This window comes from Dasypus novemcinctus, chromosome 9, assembly GCF_030445035.2.
Source record: "Dasypus novemcinctus isolate mDasNov1 chromosome 9, mDasNov1.1.hap2, whole genome shotgun sequence".
Lineage (NCBI taxonomy): Eukaryota > Metazoa > Chordata > Mammalia > Cingulata > Dasypodidae > Dasypus > Dasypus novemcinctus.
The window spans coordinates 87,147,469-87,166,647 of record NC_080681.1 but is presented as its reverse complement, the minus strand read 5'-3'; the positions used below and the strand labels follow the sequence as shown (position 1 = coordinate 87,166,647).

General features: G+C 47.8%; 1 protein-coding gene across 9 annotated transcripts in view; it reads left to right on the top strand.

Moving 5' to 3' along the window:
* Positions 1-19,179, top strand: part of MAST2 (microtubule associated serine/threonine kinase 2) — a 236,912-nt gene that overhangs the window by 215,558 nt on the left and 2,175 nt on the right. For all 9 annotated transcript variants that reach the window (XM_058303653.2, XM_058303651.2, XM_058303652.2 and 6 more), the window contains 17 exons: positions 1,900-2,001; positions 8,798-8,930; positions 9,738-9,799; positions 10,050-10,135; positions 10,615-10,823; positions 11,848-11,986; positions 13,659-13,791; positions 14,529-14,694; positions 15,272-15,373; positions 15,609-15,731; positions 15,907-16,016; positions 16,371-16,525; positions 16,751-17,034; positions 17,164-17,361; positions 18,015-18,241; positions 18,472-18,594; positions 19,020-19,156. In XM_058303653.2, coding sequence (XP_058159636.1) covers positions 1,900-2,001; positions 8,798-8,930; positions 9,738-9,799; positions 10,050-10,135; positions 10,615-10,823; positions 11,848-11,986; positions 13,659-13,791; positions 14,529-14,694; positions 15,272-15,373; positions 15,609-15,731; positions 15,907-16,016; positions 16,371-16,525; positions 16,751-17,034; positions 17,164-17,361; positions 18,015-18,241; positions 18,472-18,594; positions 19,020-19,156 — 2,489 coding nt within the window. The remainder of the gene's footprint in view (positions 1-1,899; positions 2,002-8,797; positions 8,931-9,737; positions 9,800-10,049; positions 10,136-10,614; positions 10,824-11,847; positions 11,987-13,658; positions 13,792-14,528; positions 14,695-15,271; positions 15,374-15,608; positions 15,732-15,906; positions 16,017-16,370; positions 16,526-16,750; positions 17,035-17,163; positions 17,362-18,014; positions 18,242-18,471; positions 18,595-19,019; positions 19,157-19,179) is intronic.

The following is a 19,179-nucleotide window of genomic DNA, read 5'->3' as shown; positions in this document are numbered from 1 at the left end:
ATTACTTCATTGGGCGGGGGATGTTTTGGGGAAAAGAGGGCATAGATGAGGTTTCATAGAGTTGACGACATCTGAGCTATGTTTAAAAATAAAAAGGATTTCCCCAACTACCCAGCCTTTCTCTTCATAACTAATCTTTTCTAAAAGACTAGTGCTCATTTGCTATTTTTCTTTACTTAGAACCTATTCACTCTTCAGTCTTCTGTTTTCCAGTTTTCCTTCCCACCATTCCACTAAAACTAAAATTTTTGGTAATCAGGCAAAAATTACCAGGGAACTACTTGACCAGTTGCCAAATCCTATGGCCTCTTTTCAGTCCTCTCCTTTGTTTACCTCTCTCAGGAACTTCACATAATACCTCTTCTTGAACCCTTTTCCCCTACGTTGTCATGGCATTTTTCTCACTGGTCTTATAGCCCCTTCCCAAGTTTCTGCCCATCTCCTAAATGCTGGTAATCCTGAGTGTCAGTTCTCTTCTTTCTCCTTTCTCCACAACCCCCCCTCCCCCGGGCAGCCTTATCTGCTCCCATGTTGTCAGTTAGCAAACACATGCTGAGGACTCCCATGTCTGGCTACCACCCTCACCATTCTCCTGATCACCAGCTGCTTATTGGACTCTTGCACTTTGATTACCCAGCTTGGTTAGTATTACTTGGTTGCAAATAATAGAACTCAGAATAGTTTAAATAGTAAAGGAAAACAAATTATAAGAATAAAAAGGGTGGCTCTTACAGAAATGGGTACAAGAATACAAACAGGCCTTAATTAGGCCAGAACTAGGAGCCAGCACCTATGGGAAACCCAGGAAGTACTCATTCTCCTTCTCTCGTTTCTAATTTTCTCTGTTTCTTTTTCTGTTTCTATGGTAGATTTGGCCATCTCATTCATCCAAAAGTAGATTATATGGTTCTAGCCACATTGATATTAACAGTTGTCTTTCCATGCATTTTAAATTTCCTAGGAAAGAATCTGATGAACTCGGCTTAGATCCACACTGGTCAACTGTTGGGGGTGGAAAGGGAAGGGAAAGATGTAGCCAAACCTTACAGAAGTGGCTCCTGCAAGCCAGAGCAGTTCTCAGAGAAATAGAGAGGCCCCTGAGCTGTGCAAATACTCAAGAACATATTTAGTCTAAGTACCTCATACTGTTTTAAGTTCAAAACTGAACTTCCCTTTCCCCCAATCTGTTCTTTCTCTAAAACCAATGTGATACATCCTTTACCTATCTTCACCTAAACTGTTTATCTTCTTATACTTCCTTTTTCATTTAATGTTTTCACTATTTCCATAAAAGTAAGGTTGGAGTTACCTTCTAATCCTGCTTCTACCCCTAGGGCTATTTAATCACCTATATCTGAAATGGCTCAAGTCTGTTTCTCTCCATTCTTACTGCCTTGATTTATGCCTTTTTCATCCCAATTATTGCAGTAGCCTGTTACAGGGATTTCCTGCTTTTAGGTTTGCCCTCTTTAGAGCACCCTCCACACTGCAGCCAAAGTGATCTTTCTGAACTACTTATCTGGTCCTATCACCCCTTGCTTTGTGGTCTTCATTCCTTATAGTCTGTCTGGGGTGGAAAAGTAAGCATTAGTGAAGGCTCCATTGAGAGTGGCTCATTGACCTGGAGTCTGAAGGGTAAGTGAAGCTTGTTGGGTAGAGGAAAAGGTAAACCTATGTATCCTTGTGACATTCCCAGGTGTCATGTAGTCTTCTAAAGCTCAGATGTTTCCCAATGAGCAACCTCCTGCCTCTCTTACAGCCCTCTTGGCCCTTTCTGAGTTCTTTGCTTTGCAGAGTTCAAATTGTTTCCCTGCTAGTCAGGTGTGCCCACCCCAGATCTGCTTAGTCCAACCACACTGGGCCAATGGAGTACCCAAGTTATCTCTGTCTTCCCTACAGGCTCATGAGCGCTCAGAGAGCTCCGAAGTGGCTTTTGTGATACAGCTGGTGAAAAAACTGATGATTGTCATTGCCCGCCCAGCTCGTCTCCTGGAATGCCTGGTGTGTGGACTCTGGGAAGGTTGCTGAAACGGGGTGGGAATGAGGGGCTGAAGAGGAAATACCCTGCTAACAGCAAAATTGTGATGGCACCCACGGCCATTTCTGCTGCTGAGGTCCTTATTTAAATATGATATGCAAGTACTGCAGGACCAAAAGTGTTCTCTTGAGAAAAAGTGGATGGTGAGTGGTGTGGCAGGGAGAAGTACTTCTGTGGTCCACTCCACACTGAACAGGCCCAGAAACATGTTCCAGTCACTTTGGGGGCCAAGAACATTAAGGAGCTCAGGCCAGTTTAGTTTGCCCAAGTTGAGCCATTCATTTAATTCTAGAACACTTTACTGAGTACCTACTTCATGCCAGATCCTGGAGATTCAGTCGTGAATAAAGCAGAGTCTGCGATATCAAGGTACTTTCCATAGTGGAGTTAGGGAGTATAAGGCATGTAGACATGCAAATAATATTTATAGGAATGTAAGAAGTGCTGGAAATGAGGTAGTACAAAGTGCACCAGGGACAGAGTGAAGGAAGTGCCTATTCCCCTTTGATTTGACACTCAGCGAAAACTTCCTGGGGGAGGTGATCCTTCTTCAGGGACCTGAAGGATGAGTAGGAGTTTTCCAGATAAGGGACATGGGAAAGGGCATTTCAGGCAGTACACTTTGGCCAGTGGGAAGAGCATGGAAATTTTAGGGAACTGCACATATGAATGGAGTCCAGGATGTGTTTGAAGAAGAGATAAACCTGGAATTTAGGCCATGAGAAATCATGGAAGGTGCTGGATTATTGGCTCAGGAGCTTGGATTTCATTCTTAAGGCCACATAGAGCCATTAAAAATTTTGGGTAAGAATGTGATATATAGGGCGTTTCCTTTTTTTTTAACCAACTTTATTTATTTACATACAACTATTTATTTACTTACAATAAAATATATCACTTTTTTAAAAAAACCTTTTTATTTTGAAATGCTTTCAAGCTTACAGAACAGTTACAAAAATAATACAAACCCCATGAAGAGAACTTCAGTACCACCCCTACCAGCCAGATACCAAGATGCACCAATTTTAACATATTTTGCCACATTTGTCATATCGTTCTACTTATCTACCTATCTCTCTGTTTCTATTTATCAATTCATTTTCTCAACACTTGAGTATAGGTTGTATACGTCATGCTCCTTGGACATTTAATAATGCCATGTACATTTCCTACAAACAAGGATATTCACTTATGTAACTTGTGTGGCTATCAAATTCAGCATTGATATAAAGTCTATATTCCAATTTTTCACATGTTCCAGTAATGTCCCTTTGAGCCTTTTTTCCTTCCTTGTTAAATCCCATCCAGGATCATGTATTGCATTTATTCGTCATTGCCTCTCTTGCTCTATTTTTTTTAGGGTAACAAAAGTTTTATTAGGGGTAACACCTAGGAAAGATTAAGTGGGTGGGGAACAGGATTGCACATGGCAAACCTCCAGACTGTAATGCAGGTCTGATACCTTTTGGGAGATTATTCATAGCTGCAGCCCAAGAGGCCCCCCGGGGTAGAGGAGTTGGCCCACATCTCAGCATTGGTAATGGAGGGCCTGCCATGCAGTGGAGCATGCAGGGCACTCCTGGGAAAAGAGGGGCCTTCTTGCAGCCATATTAACCTCACCCTCTTCCATCTCCTCAATGGGAATGAGCTTCCTGAGCTGCTGTTCCTCACGGGAGCTGCACCAGGTCCTAGATCTCTCAGTATAGGGTCCTGCACGTCAGGTCTACCCAACATTGGTATATCAATGTTGCATCCCCCTTGGGGCTTCTTACTTTGGGTTATTTCCAATCTTTGTTTCAAGTAACCAGCTTCCCAGGACTGCTCTTTCATCACTCTCTCTAAAGCACGAGCTCTGAGCCAGTTGTCAGGAGCTTTCTCCTTATGAGTGTTCTGCTTGCTGCAGCTTTTCTTCTATTTCTTTAGTTCTTTGCTTGTAGAACTTGACTTCCTCTACATCCATATTCACTTATTCCTATGCAGCTAACAGGCTTCCTCTGGCTTCCCTGATACCCATAAACTCTTGGTTCCAGCTTCCCTTCTGCAGCCATCCTTCTCTGCTCAGAATTTGTCACGAATCTTGAATTTTAGCCTTAGGGTTTTGCATTTTACTTCTTTTTTTTTTTTTCCTTTTTTAAAAAGATTTATTTATTTATTTAAATCCCCCCCTCCCCCGGTTGTCTGTTCTCTGTGTGTCTGTTCTCTGTGTCTATTTGCTGCTTCTTGTTTCTTTGTCTGCTTCTGTTGTCAGCAGCACGGGAAGTGTGGGCGGTGCCATTCCTGGGCAGGCTGCACTTTCTTTCGCGCTGGGCGGCTCTCCTTAGGGGCGCACTCCTTGTGCATGGGGCTCCCCTACGCGGGGGACACCCCTGCGTGGCAGGGCACTCCCTGCGCGCATCAGCACTGCGCATGGGCCAGCTCCACACGCATCAAGGAGGCTCGGGATTTGAACCGCGGACCTCCCATGTGGTAGACGGACGCCCTAACCACTGGGCCAAGTCCGTTTCCCTGCATTTTACTTCTTTGCAGACCTCCATAAGCAGCAACCATCTTCTTTTTCCTTTTTACATCCTTGGGGGTCACAATTTAATGGACATCAAGGCTCTCAGCTGCCATTTTACTGCTTCTGATCATCCTTAACTGCTGATATGGTGATTTTTGCCTGGGAGACAACCATGATCTATGTCATTTGAATTTTCATCTTTGTGTTCATGTTACCTGCCAGTTCTCCATTCTTTCCTGTATTTTTTCCCTCACACACATTTTCAGAGACCCAATTCAACTGGGAAATACATTCAGTCAAAGCAGCAATATTATTATCTTTTTCAGTCATAGCTCCTTCTAAATCTTTCTGGGTTTTCCAAGGATTTGGTTTTTTAAGGAGCTCAGAGTGCTCTTTTCTCTGACCTTCAATTTCCTGCAGCAACTGCTCCTTCTTTTTCCTTATCCGCACATTATCTTTCCAGACACTTTCATTTTCTGACTTTACTTTTGCCCCATGATATTGGCTGCATGAAAGGTAATTTTGACCTTGAACAAATATAAGGCAGTCGTCAACATACAAAGCATTTCAAGTTTGCAGTAATTTTTTCCTTCTTCCAGTATCATGCCATAGTCTCTTTAGTAGTTCTTTCTTTTCTTTCTTTTTCAATTGTGGGAACAAAAACACAACATAAACTTCCCCATCTCAACTACTCTCAAACACACTATTCGGTGGGATTATTCACATTCACAATATAGCAGTACCCTCACCACCTTCCACTACTTTAACTTTCCCATCCCCCAAAACAGAGACCCTACACCTGTTATACATTAACTCCTTGTTTCCCCTGCCTCCAAAGTCCTGGCCACCTGTACTCTAATTTCTGTCTGTGAGCTTGCATATTCTCCAATATCTTTGTAGTTCCCATGGGGCTAAATTTAACATCCTAAATCTATAACAATCTCATTTGCTTTGATAACAACTTAACTTCAATAATATACACAAACCATGTTCCTATGCCCCTTTGCCCCCTACCTTTATGTAGTTCTTGTCACAAATTACCTGTTTATATATTGAGTTCCAAACCACTGATTTATCATTACATTTTATGCATTTACCCTTTAGATGCTATAGGAAGTAAAATGTGGAGTTACAAACCCTAAATGCAATAGTACTGGCATTTCTATTTACACATGTTTTACCTTTAACAGAAATTTTATTTCTTCATTCAGCTTTGATCTATTGTTGATTGCTCTTACCTTTCAACCTGCAGGACTCTCTTTAGCAGCTCTTTTGGGAGCGGTCTAGTAGTGACAAACTCTCACAGCTTTTTAAATCTGGGAATGTCTTAATTTCTTCCTCATTTTTGAAAAACACTTTTGCAAGATATAAAATCTTGATTGGCAACTTTTTGCTCTCAGCACCTTACTTATGTCATTCCACTGTTGCTTCTCTCTTGTAGCTTTCAGAATTCTCTCTTTATGTTTAGCATTTGACAGTTTGATTATAATAAACTACAGCTTAGGTCTATTTGAGTTTATCCTGTTTGGAGTTTGTTGAATATCTTGGATGTGTATATTCATGTATCTCCTTAATCTGGGCAGTTTGCAGCCATTATTTGTTTGAATATTCCCTCTGCCCCTTTCTCTCTTCTCTTTCTGAGACTCCCAAATATGTATATTGGTATGCTTGATGGTGTTCCACAGGTTCCTCAGACAACTGTTATCTTTTTTCATTCTGTCTTTCTTCTGGTCCTCAGACTAGATGATTTCAATTATCTTCTCTTCAAGTTCACTAATTTTTTCTTCTGCCAGCTCCAATCTGCTGTTAAACCTCTCAGGGGAATTTTATTTTCTGTTACTTTGGTCTTCAGCTCTGTTTGGTTCCTTTTCATAATTTCCATCTCTCTATTATTCATCTGTCATTTTCCTGATTTTCTTTAGTTCTTTGAACATGTTTTCCTTTAGCTCTTTGAGCATATTTAGGACCACCTTATTATAGTCTTTGGTATGTCCCAGGTCTGGTCTCCTCATTGATAGTTTCTCATGCTTTAATCTTCTCTTTAGCATGGATTATCACTTCTACTTTCTTTGTCTATATTGTAATCTTTTGTTGAAACCTAGACATTTTGATAGTTTTAATATATTATTACTGGAGTTTAGACTCTGAGGTTTCTGCTCCTTAAGCTTATATACAGCTAGAGTTATGACAGAGCTTTCCTTGAATGCCAGGAGCTAACCAAAAAGAAAAAGAAAAAGAAAAAAGAAAACACCTTCCCAGTCCTTACAGATTGACCTGTACAAGTGCTGTCCTTCAGGGCTTACCTAAACAGTGAATTTAGAGAATAGCTCCAGGCCAAAGTCTAGAGGCCTGTGTCTTGTTTCACTATTTTGGGGAGCTATACCACTACCTATCTGTATGTCTTTCTCTTTCTGGAGCATGCACACATGGCCATAGGCATTCCCCCATTTACATGGTTATGAATGTCCTTTCTTCCTAGGAAGCAGTTTCCTCCCAGTCGGGGCACTGCACTGTATGTCCTACAGCTAACAATCCCTTGCCTCAGGCAGCCACTTGACTGCTCTCCCACAGTGTTCTCTAGGAGAGCTCTGTGAGCCACCTTCTAAAGTCCCTCAGGCCGCCACCAAACCAGTTGGGCCAGATATACATGTTCCGGTTATATACACAAGGGTTAACTCTACTCCCTCTGGAATTGGGACTGGGATCTGCACTGGGAGCCCAGCTGGCTCTGCACTGAGCGGGTAAGGGGTGGGAGAGGGGCCAGCCAGGGATGGCACCAAGAGAGCCTACTGCTTTTAAGTATTCTTTTTCTTGATTTGACCCTCATTCTGTTACTGCAGTCCTTCAACTGTTTTCTGGAGCTTTGAGGAAGATGTTTCTGCCAGTTCTTGCTAGTTGTTCAAAGCCTCTGTGGGGGATCAGACCCCTGAAGCTTCTCACTCTGCCGTCTTGATCAGGGCAGGACCCTAAAGAATATCACTTTTGAGTGTACAGTTAAATATTGAGTTTTAGCAAACAAATGCCCTTGTATAATCACTGCCCTAGTCAAGATAGAGAACATTTCTGATACCTCAAAAAGTTCCCCTCTGCCCCTCTTCATTAACTCCTGCTCCTCACTCCATCCCCTCCACTCACAGGCAGCCACTGATTGCTTTTTTTCACTGTGCATACATTTGCCTTTTGTACAATTTCACAGAAGTGAAATAACATGGTATGTCCTGACTGTGTTCCTATTTATTTCTGAGTTCTATTTCATCAGATTTACTTTTAAGGAAGATTATTCTGACTGCAATATGAATGGTGAATTGGAAGAGCCGGCAGGATGAGTGCAGAAGCACTTAAAGTAATCATGTGAGAGATTAGGATGGCCTGAACTAGGACAATGATGGGAGAACAGGTGTCAGAGGGGGATTGGAAGGGTATTTATGAGAAAGATGACCACATGGGGGCTGAGTTAAAATGAAGAATTAAAAGGACTTCGAGTTTGGCTTAGATTATATCCAGATAGGTCATTCTATAGTTCTCCAAAAGAGTGATACTAGAGGGGAAGAAAGCTAAGTTCAAAGTGAAGCCTGGGTTGTGGTTGAGCAGGGGGCCTCTCCCTAAAGAAAGTTTCACTAGGTTAAACACAGTCACACCTGGTTTTGGATGTAGGTTTTCTGTTCTTTCTTCCCTCTTTGACTGTGGACAAGTCAGTTCATCTCTGTCAGCCTTGCTATAAGGGCTTAGCCCAGAGTGTGGCACTTAGTAAATGGGACCCTCATTATTATGTGCTCCATGCACACAGGGCTAATGCTCTGTTTCCCACATTGGATCTCCAGCCCCTAGCATGCAGGAGGTGTTCAGTAAATAACAGAAGGCATGCATGGGCCAGGGCTGTGAGTGCCAGCTCATGGCCTGTAACTGAGTGTGTACCAGGACTGTTACCTTCACTAGGCACATGAACACATCAGGGAAGCCTTGGGACCAGTTGTAATAGGCTGAGTGTCCTTGAAATCAAAAGCTCTGGTCCTTATTGCTGGGAAGTCAACATATGCTTAGAATGGCCAATCTAGAGGTAACCTCTGAAACGGCTTTGTCCCCAGTCTCATGATCCCTGAATCCGGGTGTTTCTGGGTATTTGAGGGTGGATGGCTCCCATAATAAAGAGAAAGTCTTCTTGTTCATCCCAGTCTGGGTATATGCTATAAAATCAAAGAGGCCAGCTGCCTTTACTTGTAGCTCTCACACACCACTGACAACCTCTTTCCCTGGTACAGGAGTTTGACCCCGAAGAGTTCTACCATCTGTTAGAAGCAGCTGAGGGCCACGCCAAAGAGGGACAAGGGATTAAATGTGATATTCCCCGCTACATCATTAGCCAACTGGGCCTTACACGGGATCCCCTAGAGGGTGAGCATGCTTCCTGGTGACTGTCAAGAGGCCCCACAGCCCACAAGCTCGAACAGCAAAGAAGCCACTTGGAGAAGAGCCTTTAGCTTGGATGTGTAGTCAGTGTGGCCTCAAGGGCCTTAGGACTACGGGAGGGCCCCTGTGTTCTGTCATAAAACAGCCTTTCGTTTGGAATGGCTGTTCACATCTCATATAGCCCTACCTGGACTGCTTTGGGTCCAGCTGGGTTGGGATTGGAGCCCAAGGACAAAAGAGATCACAGTCACATTTTCAAAAATGACCACCTCTCCTGCTAGCCACTTTACAAGTCGTCCTGTGTCTTTGGGGTGGTCACAGCACAGGGCTTCAGAGGATATCTACCATTCCTCTGGGCTTCAGGTTGGGTCACCACATAAAAGGTGACCTTCCAAGGCCCCAGTGTCTGGTCTTCTGCTTCCTCCCTTCTCTGCTGTTCAACCCCGTCCATCAGAGCAGAGTTGGGGCCAATAGGATGGGGGCTGGCAGCCCATCTTGCACCCTGCCTTCCAGGAAGCGTCCCAAGTTTGAGGGAAGCTTTGTAGAATCTGCCAGGCCCTGTGAATGGTACTAGACTTCTAGAAATAGGGATGACACTATTATTTGGCTTGTTTCCTGATCCAAAAACTGTGAGAATACCGAGGATAGGGCCACAGTGCTGGCTTTGCATCCAAGGTGGCTGCAGCGAGCATAGGTGCCTACCCTGCATGCGCCTGCCCTGTGATCTCAGGGGACTGCTGAGTTGCCTGACCATGCCACATATGCTTTTCTCTCACCTTGCTTTGTCTCTAGAAATGGTCCAGTTGAGCAGTTATGACAGCCCTGACACTCCGGAGACAGATGACTCCGTCGAGGTAAAGGTCCTGAGCTCCTGCCACAATTTTGGAGCCTGGGTCCTATGAAGCAAATGGCTGTGAGTGCTTCTTAAGAAAGCTTCTGAAAGAGGGATGGGGCAGTGGGTGGTTGCAAACAGTGTCTGAGAAGTCACTCAGCTGCTGGAGAAGACTAGACAGGAGGCTGCAGCTAGGCTAAAAGCCACAGCTTCCCCAAGCACATGGGCTCTGAGAAGCAAACCTGCCTCCTGCCTTTTCCCTTGTCTTCCAGGGCCGTGGGGCTTCTCTGCCAACTAAAAAGACACCCACTGAAGAGGATTTTGAAACCATTAAGCTGATCAGCAATGGAGCTTATGGGTAAAGGCAGGGGTCAGGGTGTGGCAGGGACTGGAGCTGAGTCAGGCCTTGGGCTCTTCCTCTTGGAAGAGGATGATGCTCAGTCCTCCAGGCAGCAGATGCCTCAGGGTGTATGTACCCTTTCTCTCCCTGAAGCCTCCTGGAGAGGCAAGAGCTCAGTTTCCTCTGACACCTGGTCATTGTTCCTTTCCAGGCAAGATCCCCACCCCTCTTGGTAAAACACTCCACTCCTTGAACTCAGGGAAAGAGTTGAGCTGTGTCTTCAGATCTTGGTATATCAGGTCTCTTTTGTCAGGACATTTAGTTGCTTTATGAGCCAGGTAGACCCAGATCTTTCTCATTGATCAGCACATCCCTGCTCCATATTCTGTGTGTTTATGAAGTATAAGGAGGCAGTGTTGCCACCCCAGGTCTGGGTGGTGGAACGCACAGCTCAGGTGCTGAGGACCCATGGGGATGGGACGGGCTGTGTCTCCCAGGGCTGTGTTCCTGGTACGGCACAGATCCACCCGGCAGCGCTTTGCTATGAAAAAGATCAACAAGCAGAATCTGATCCTGCGGAACCAGATCCAACAGGCCTTCGTGGAGCGTGACATACTGACTTTCGCCGAGAACCCCTTTGTGGTCAGCATGTTCTGCTCCTTTGAGACCAAGCGCCACCTGTGCATGGTGATGGAGTATGTTGAAGGTACTAAAAGTACTGGGGGAAAGGTAGCCTGGTGTGGAAGCCATGGCACAATCTCAGACTTGGTCCTAAGCTGGAATCAGCATCTTTGCATAAGGGTGAAGTTTCAGGGCCCAGTTTCCCAAGCCCTCTTTGGCATTGAGTTTTGCCTCTCACAGAGAGAGGCTTCTGGAGCAATAACTATGAGGGCTGCCCATGTCAGGTGCTATGAAGGGCACTCTGGGACAGGCTATGGCAGCCTAGCAACTATAGAATCCTGCATCCCTGAACCCTGCACGCCTTCCACTGCTAGGACCAGGCAAGAACAGAGGCGGTAACAGAGCCCCAAAAGCCCCAGGTTGGTGCTGGAAGGATTATCTCTGGACCCAAGGAAGAAAAGAAAGCCATTACTCTGACAGATGGCTGTGAAGGGGCCACCCTTAAAAACCATGCAAATGCTCTAGGGATGGGGTAGTAGAGCACCACGGGGCCCAGCTCTGGAGAGGGGCAACAGCTTTGCCAATGGGCTTCCTTCTCCCTGTCCCACTGCTGTGTACAGCTTCTACAATATTCCACTCAGGTATTGAAACTGACATTTAACAAAACTCCTCCTTGAATTCAGTGGGCACATGCCAGGAGTTTTCCAGTGTTACTGTATTTAGAAACTAAAGGAAGCCAACAGAATGGAAATAAATGGGAGGAAAAATGCTGAATTCTCAGATGCATTTCCAACATACAGGATTCCCGTCCTAATATTACCTAGTCCTATCCCTTCAAGTCAGGCCACAGGCACAGAGGCCTGGGTTCCTTCCCTCCCTGGCCCAAGCGTTATTATCCCCTCGACAGCCATTGGCAGGTTCACCTCAACTTCCGCTCCATTCCACGCTATGTTTCCCACCCAGGTCAGCCACAGAGAGGCTAGAATCAGTCTCCAGCAGCAGAGTATTCCATGAGGCTGCCTCCTCTGGGGCCTCAGAGACTGTAAGCCTGAGACCATCCAGAGCAGGAAATAGGATCCTTCCCTCATGGTGACCTGGGCTCGTTGCAGGGGGAGACTGTGCCACTCTGCTGAAGAACATTGGGGCCCTGCCTGTGGACATGGTGCGTCTGTACTTTGCGGAAACCGTGCTGGCCCTGGAGTACTTGCACAACTATGGCATCGTGCACCGTGATCTCAAGCCTGACAAGTATGCCCAACTCTCTGGGTCCTTCATCCAGGGTCTCCCTCTTAGGTCCCCAGATAAATGGAGGCAACGCAACATGTTTGAATATATTCCAGAATGGCTGCTAGAAAACAATGCCCATGTGGGGATTCATCTGGGCCTCTAGCCCCCTGGCTGCCCCAGACACAAAGACCATAGGCAGGACATCCTAAGTCTTCAGTGACATGTTCAAGAAACCAAGCAGGAACAAAAGAATCACATCTTGTACATGGCTGAACAAATGCCCCAAGGTTTATTGACACCTACTCTGCCAAGCAGTATGTTCTAGGCTGGGAATACATAACTGTAAATGTAGTCTCTAACCTGTAGAACTTGAGTCTGGTGGGGAGATGGAAATATCACATATGTGTCTGGGCTGCTTTTCAGAGGGGATTAGTCAGGAGGAAAAAGGCAGGAGGAGCTTTCTACAGCTGGGTGTGGATCTGCAAAGGCCCATGGGTGTTCAGGAACCACAGATAGCACAATAATATGCCCACAGCTTATTGGTAAGAGATAAGGCTAGAGAGAGGCAGGGGCCAGATCATCAAGGATCCTTTTGCTAAGAGTTTTTGTTTTCTTGTTGTTTTTTTTTCTGTTTTAAAAATTGGGGATTTATTTTAAAGGGGCCTAGAAAGCCTTTGCAGGGCCTGTTGACTGAAGGTATAATAGAATGACCTGCTCAGTACTTTTTTTTTTTTTTCAGTTTAAGAAGCTCACTTTGCCAGGAGAAAAAGACATTGGGACCATTGTAGTAGACCAGGCCAAAAACGATAAAATATGACCAGAACAGAGAGAAAAGTAAGGATAGTGTGGGGAAGTAGAAAGGAAAAGGTAAGGTTAGGGGTGAAGGATAGAAAAAAGTAAGGGAGCAGGAGGAGTCTGGGATGTCTTCTGTAGTAAAAGTGGCTTGGGTCTGCTAATTCAGTATCTCTGAACATCAGGTTCTTCCTCTCTAAAGAGGGAAAACCTACTTTTGTTACTCTGTAAAAACTTGAAAGGCCAGAATATATTTAAAGTATTTATCACAAAGCTCAGTAAGTAACAGAAACAGGTTGAAAGATAGGAGTTTGTTTTGGACGGGCTGACTTTGTGGTGCCTGTAAGATATTAGAGTAGTTGGCTACTCATGAAAGAGATACTGATTTAACAGTCATTAGAATAAAGGGGTAGTGGGGTGAAGCCTTTGGTAAAGAATACATGGTTTTTCCCAACCAACTCTCCTAAGACCAGCCATGGACATGGAACAGGATTTGTGCCCCTTTTCCCCTCTCTGAATCCAGGGGTATTGTGAGTCACCAGGTTGAGAAGGGATAAGGAATGGTTAGGACAACAGCCTTAGGTGGAGGCTGGCTCTCTGGAAGAAAGTCTCTCTTAGTGACTGATAAGCTACCACCAGTATGGGTAAAAAGGAGGGCAGTGACTAGAAATAGAGTTGGGTGGGATGTGCTCAAGACAGGCCAGTTGCCTGTACAGAATGCAGTACTCACCGAGCCAGAGGTATTTATGTTTTCACAGCCACTGTTCTCCCTGCTGAAGCTACCCTGTTTGTCCAACAGAACCCCCTAGAAGCCTTTTTGGGAGAATTTGGCAGGTGCTAAAATCAGCACTCTTGGAAAACCAGGGATTAACTCCATAATTGTGTTTCTCTGCTCTCCCAGCCTCCTGATTACATCCATGGGGCATATCAAGCTCACTGACTTTGGACTTTCTAAAATCGGCCTCATGAGTCTGACAACAAACTTATATGAAGGCCACATCGAAAAGGATGCTCGGGAATTCCTGGACAAGCAGGTAAGGAAAAAGAGTTGGGACCCTGGAAGTTAAATTCCAGGACTTAGAATAAGGATTTGGAGCCACACATTCACCCTGTAGCTGGGTGTCAAAAAACGGGGAGTCCTGACTCTTCTGTTAGTTCCAGGGAGGCACTGAGAGAAATGGTACATTTGGAAAACAGGGTATGCCATGAGAATCATATGGATCTAAAATCCCAAGCCATCTTCCTCCTCAAGGATTGGAGAAAATAGGTCATATAAGTATTGACACTCACAGAGTTTGATGTGAGATCAGTCCTGAACCTCCCATCCGGAATCTAGGGCTAGGCACTCCTGGGGCCTGTTGGTCTTGGAACACAACTCCAAATTTCCATTGTTCTGTGGCCCAGCTTCCTGAGAGTGGCCTCTGGATGTTCCCTGATTTGACATTTTTGGTTGTGACTATTCTCAAGTCCCTGTAGTAGTCTCATAACTAGTAGGTTCTGTTCTATTGGGAGGCCAGAGGGCAGAGGCCAGTCATGGGGACCAGATGCCAGGAGGAGGGGTTGAGAGTTCACGAGTAATGGTTCCTGGTTAGAATTAGGAAATAGGTCAACTCACCACTGATAGTTCCAACTCTGATTCCCTGGTGCCCCTCATTAACTAAGGTAAGCTGAGTCTTCATTCAGAGACTTCTGAGGGAACTTCCTCACCCCTCCGGCCATCATGCCAGTGAGCTGCCTCAGAATGTTGAGCCAGGCTGGCTTCTCTGCTCAGGTGTGCGGGACCCCGGAGTACATTGCGCCTGAGGTGATCCTGCGCCAGGGCTACGGGAAGCCAGTGGACTGGTGGGCCATGGGCATAATCCTGTATGAGTTCCTGGTGGGTTGCGTTCCTTTCTTTGGAGACACTCCGGAGGAGCTCTTTGGGCAAGTGATCAGTGGTAGGTACCATCACTGTGGCCTCTGGGGAGGTAGATTCTGGATCCACAAATATGTTTTATGCATGCACCTGTGAGGCTCCCGAGACCTTGTTCTCAATTGTGTGTGTTTGGCATGCTTGCATCTTAGATGTATGCATGAGTCTGTGTGTGCATGTGCACACGCCCTTATGTATCTCCTGGGCTTGTCCTGTGTCATTTTCATATGCGCATGGGTAGGCATGCGTTATGTATGTGCATACCCTGTGAATGGGAGTTCTTTGTATGTGTGCACATGCTTGGGCGTGTCTGCCTGAGTTTGTAATGGCAGGGGCAGTCACTGCCTGGCAGTGCCCACCCTAGTCAAAGAGCAGCAGGCCATGGCCTTAGGGTGTTCAATACTCTCCATAGAGGAGGGACCTGTAGAACTTAAGGAATTGGGACCTCGGGCAAGGTTTTCAGGGGCTCTGGGCCAGGCTCTCAATGCCTCCGTTCCCTCTTTCTATCCTAGGGGCCCTCCTGTATACCTACCCCCAATTTCTGAGCCCCTCCTCTAACCCTCTACCATACCCTTTCTCTCTCATTCCTGATGACTCCTCAGATGAGATTGTATGGCCTGAGGGTGATGAGGCACTACCCCCAGAGGCCCAGGACCTCACCTCTAAACTGCTCCACCAGAATCCTTTGGAGAGGCTGGGCACAGGTATGACGGCCTCACTAACTTTCTCATCCCTGTGAAAGAGGGGGAGGGGCTGCTGCGTCTAGACAGCCTGGAGGTTCAGGCTTCAGGTGTGGGCAGTCCCCTGGGTCCTAAAACTCTGCTCTGCTCCCTGTAAACAGAGGGCAGGGTGCCTGAGCTGAGGTCTGGGTTCTCACTTGCTGTCCTGGACTCTGCATGGCCTATCCTACCCCCTTGCTCATAACCTCCCTGTCCACAGGCAATGCTTGTGAGGTGAAACAGCACCCATTCTTTGCGGGTCTGGATTGGACAGGACTTCTTCGCCAGAAGGCTGAGTTTATTCCTCAGCTGGAGTCGGAGGATGATACCAGCTACTTTGACAGTAAGGCAGGGAAGGGCAGAGTGAAGTGGGGTCCTCCTGTTTGTTCCAGAAATGCCTATGCACCCTGCCCTTGGCATCAGGAGCAACTTCTTGGGGTCCTGATGAGGTTTGATAGGGTCACAAGGAGGCCACGACTAGGGGCCTCTGAAGAGACTGTCCTGGTTGTTTGACCCAGCCCGCTCAGAGCGATACCATCACGTGGACTCAGAAGACGAGGAGGACGTGAGTGAGGATGGATGCCTTGAGATCCGCCAGTTCTCTTCCTGCTCTCCAAGGTTCAGCAAGGTGCAGCAGGCCCGGGCTGGGAGGAGCAGGCTAGCAGATTGGGATAAGAGGACCTGTCAAAGGACATGCCTGCAGCAGGCTAGGGGAGATGGTGATGGGGCCATCGCTAGAGAAAGAGGAGAAGAAAGCTGGGGCTGCTGCTGTGTCAGGGGTCTCTAGGACCACTGCAGGCCCTCACAGGAGAGGGTGGTGGGAAGTCGGGTCAGACCAATGGAATAGCTGCTTCCCCAAATAGTCAACTGGTCTGTGTTGTGTGGTGGGGGAGATCTGACTGAATTCCTGGGTTTCTGGTATTGAGGATTTCTCTTACCATTTGGGGGTATGTCTGTCAGTGCCAACCCCCTGTGCCCACAGGTGTATAGTAGCATGGAGCGACTCTCACTGCTTGAGGAGCGCCGGACGCCACCCCCCACCAAGCGCAGCCTGAGTGAAGAGAAGGAGGACCGCTCAGATGGCCTGGCAGGGCTGAAAGGCCGAGACCGTAGCTGGGTCATCGGCTCCCCTGAGATGTGAGCACCCAGAGCTCACTCAGTGTGGGCGGCACTGCCATCCATCAGTCGCCCCAGATCATGGGAGAGGTTCAAAATGCTGAGGAGGCATGCCAGTGGCAGTGAGGGGGCATTACTAGGGTGGTCCTTGGGGGAATGTCTGAGGAGAGGAGTTGTGTGCCCCTAAGGAAGGCTGGGCAAGAGGGGAACACAGTCTGGGCCGTCTCACCTCATTGTGTCTCACAGATTACGGAAACGGCTGTCAGTGTCTGAGTCATCCCACACAGAGAGCGACTCGAGCCCGCCGCTGACGGTGCGGCGCCGCTGCTCAGGCCTCCTGGATGTATCCCGCTTCCCTGAGGGCCCTGAGGAGACCAGCAGCACCCCCAGGAGGAAGCAGCAGGAGGGCACATGGCTCCTGACACCCTCATCAGGAGAAGGAATGTCTGGGCCTGTCCCTGAACGGCCACTGGAGCGGCGGCTGACGCTGGATGAGGAGGCTGTTGGTCAGAGCAGTGGTTCCAGGCCAGGTATGGCCAGGTGGGCCAGGTGTGGCCGGGTGGGCAAAGGGCCAGGGCCTGGCAGAGGAGCTGAAGGGTGGCAGGCCGGGAGGGAGGCTCAGCAGCACTGCAGGCCTCATTGTTCTCTTTGACCCACAGCCATGGAGACCCGAGGAGGCCGTGGGGTCTCGCAGCTGGCTGAGGGAGCCACAGCCAAGGCCATCAGTGACCTGGCTGTGCGCAGGGCCCGCCACCGGCTGCTCTCTGGGGACTCTGTTGAGAAGCACTCCACTCGCCCTGTCAACAAAGTGATCAAGTCTGCCTCAGCCACTGCTCTTTCTCTCCTCATTCCTGCAGGTGAGGCCCTTGGGGAACTAGGGAAAATTTACAGTAAGGACCTTGGAATCTCTGCAGCAGGACTATATGCAGCAGATGTGTATGTGTGAGTGTGTGTTGAGGAGCAAGCATCTGAGAGACTGGGGTCACTGCGTGCCCCGGTGTCCTAAGACTGGCTGTCTCTGAATGTGTGCAGTGATGTCTGACATTGACAGTGCTTGTGCCAGAAGGCCGGCTAGCAGAGTGTAAGAAGTGCAGGCTCTGAAGGCAGAGAACTTACATTCAAATCCTGGCTCCATCACTAAATGGCTCTTGACCTTGAGCAAGTTGCATAACACCACTAAGACCGGTTCTTCATTAAAGTGTGGGTATTAATAGTAGCAGCCTCAGGGGATAATTGTGATGTTTAAATATGTATGAGGAGCTTATATAGTCCCTAGTATATACATAATAAGCACTCACTCAATGTCAGCTGCTATACCACCACCCCCCCCCCCCAATACCCAGGGCTCTGCGAGGGTCTGGGCACATGAAAGGGCTTTGCCAGGCAAGGGCTGTGAGGAGGTGGACCTCAGGATGTGTCTGTGACTAAAGCTGGTTCTGACATCAACAGACTGGACAGGGGCCTGGGCTGGGCGCACGGCTGGGCTAAGTCCTGCCTTCTCCTCCTCCAGAGCACCACACCTGCTCTCCATTGGCCAGTCCTATGTCCCCACATTCCCAGTCATCCAACCCATCGTCCAGAGACTCTTCTCCAAGCAGGGACTTCTTGCCAGCCGTTGGCAGCTTGAGGCCCCCGATCATCATCCACCGAGCTGGCAAGAAGTATGGCTTTACCCTGCGGGCCATCCGTGTCTACATGGGCGACTCAGATGTCTACACAGTGCACCACATGGTGTGGGTATGTCTGGCCATCCAGAATCCAGAGCTGTGCCTCCACTTCATCACTCCTGCACATTCCCCTTCCTGTACCTCCCCCTTGGTGGAGCCCATCTGCCCCTGCTTCTCCCTGCCCATGCTTCCCTCAGAAATCAAGGAGTAGGGATGAAGGGGTCATAGCTGGTGAGCAGAACCAGGCCCCATGCTTCCTGCTGGGGCTTCAGGCTGAGGACTGTTCTCTCCCTGGGACAGCACGTGGAGGATGGAGGTCCAGCCAGTGAGGCGGGGCTTCGTCAGGGGGACCTCATCACCCACGTCAATGGGGAGCCAGTGCATGGGCTGGTGCACACCGAGGTGGTAGAGCTGATCCTGAAGGTTAGTGCTGGGTCCCTGAATAACATCAGCCTTGGGAGTCTGTGACTGGTCCTCAGGGAGTGGAGAGGTGGGCACACATACATCTGGCAGAGGACAGAACACGTATACACAGAATTTGGGTGTGGCCAAAGCAGAGGGTTTTCTCCAGAAGGCAGTACCCTCACTGACCCAGGCCTGGAATCCTCTGTGCTGTGGGTAGAACTGGAGAACAGGACAGGTATGACTCTCCTCTACATTCCTACTCCCAGATCACTCTGAGGCTCCAGTGGGAGCCATTTCCTAACTGTGAAGAGGGAAGACAGGTCTGTGGTTCAGACATGGTGCAAGGACAGGAGTTGGAGCTGTGATAGAGCCATGCCCAGGGGTAAGGCAGGGGCAAGACTGTGGTCACTGCCTAAGTCTGAACCTCATGCTCTACTCTCCAGAGTGGAAACAAGGTGTCTATTTCAACAACTCCCCTGGAGAACACATCCATTAAGGTTGGGCCTGCTCGGAGGGGCAGCTACAAGGCCAAGATGGCGCGAAGGAGCAAGCGGAGCCGGGGCAAGGATGGGCAAGAAAGGTGAGCAAAACTTAGCCCAGGGG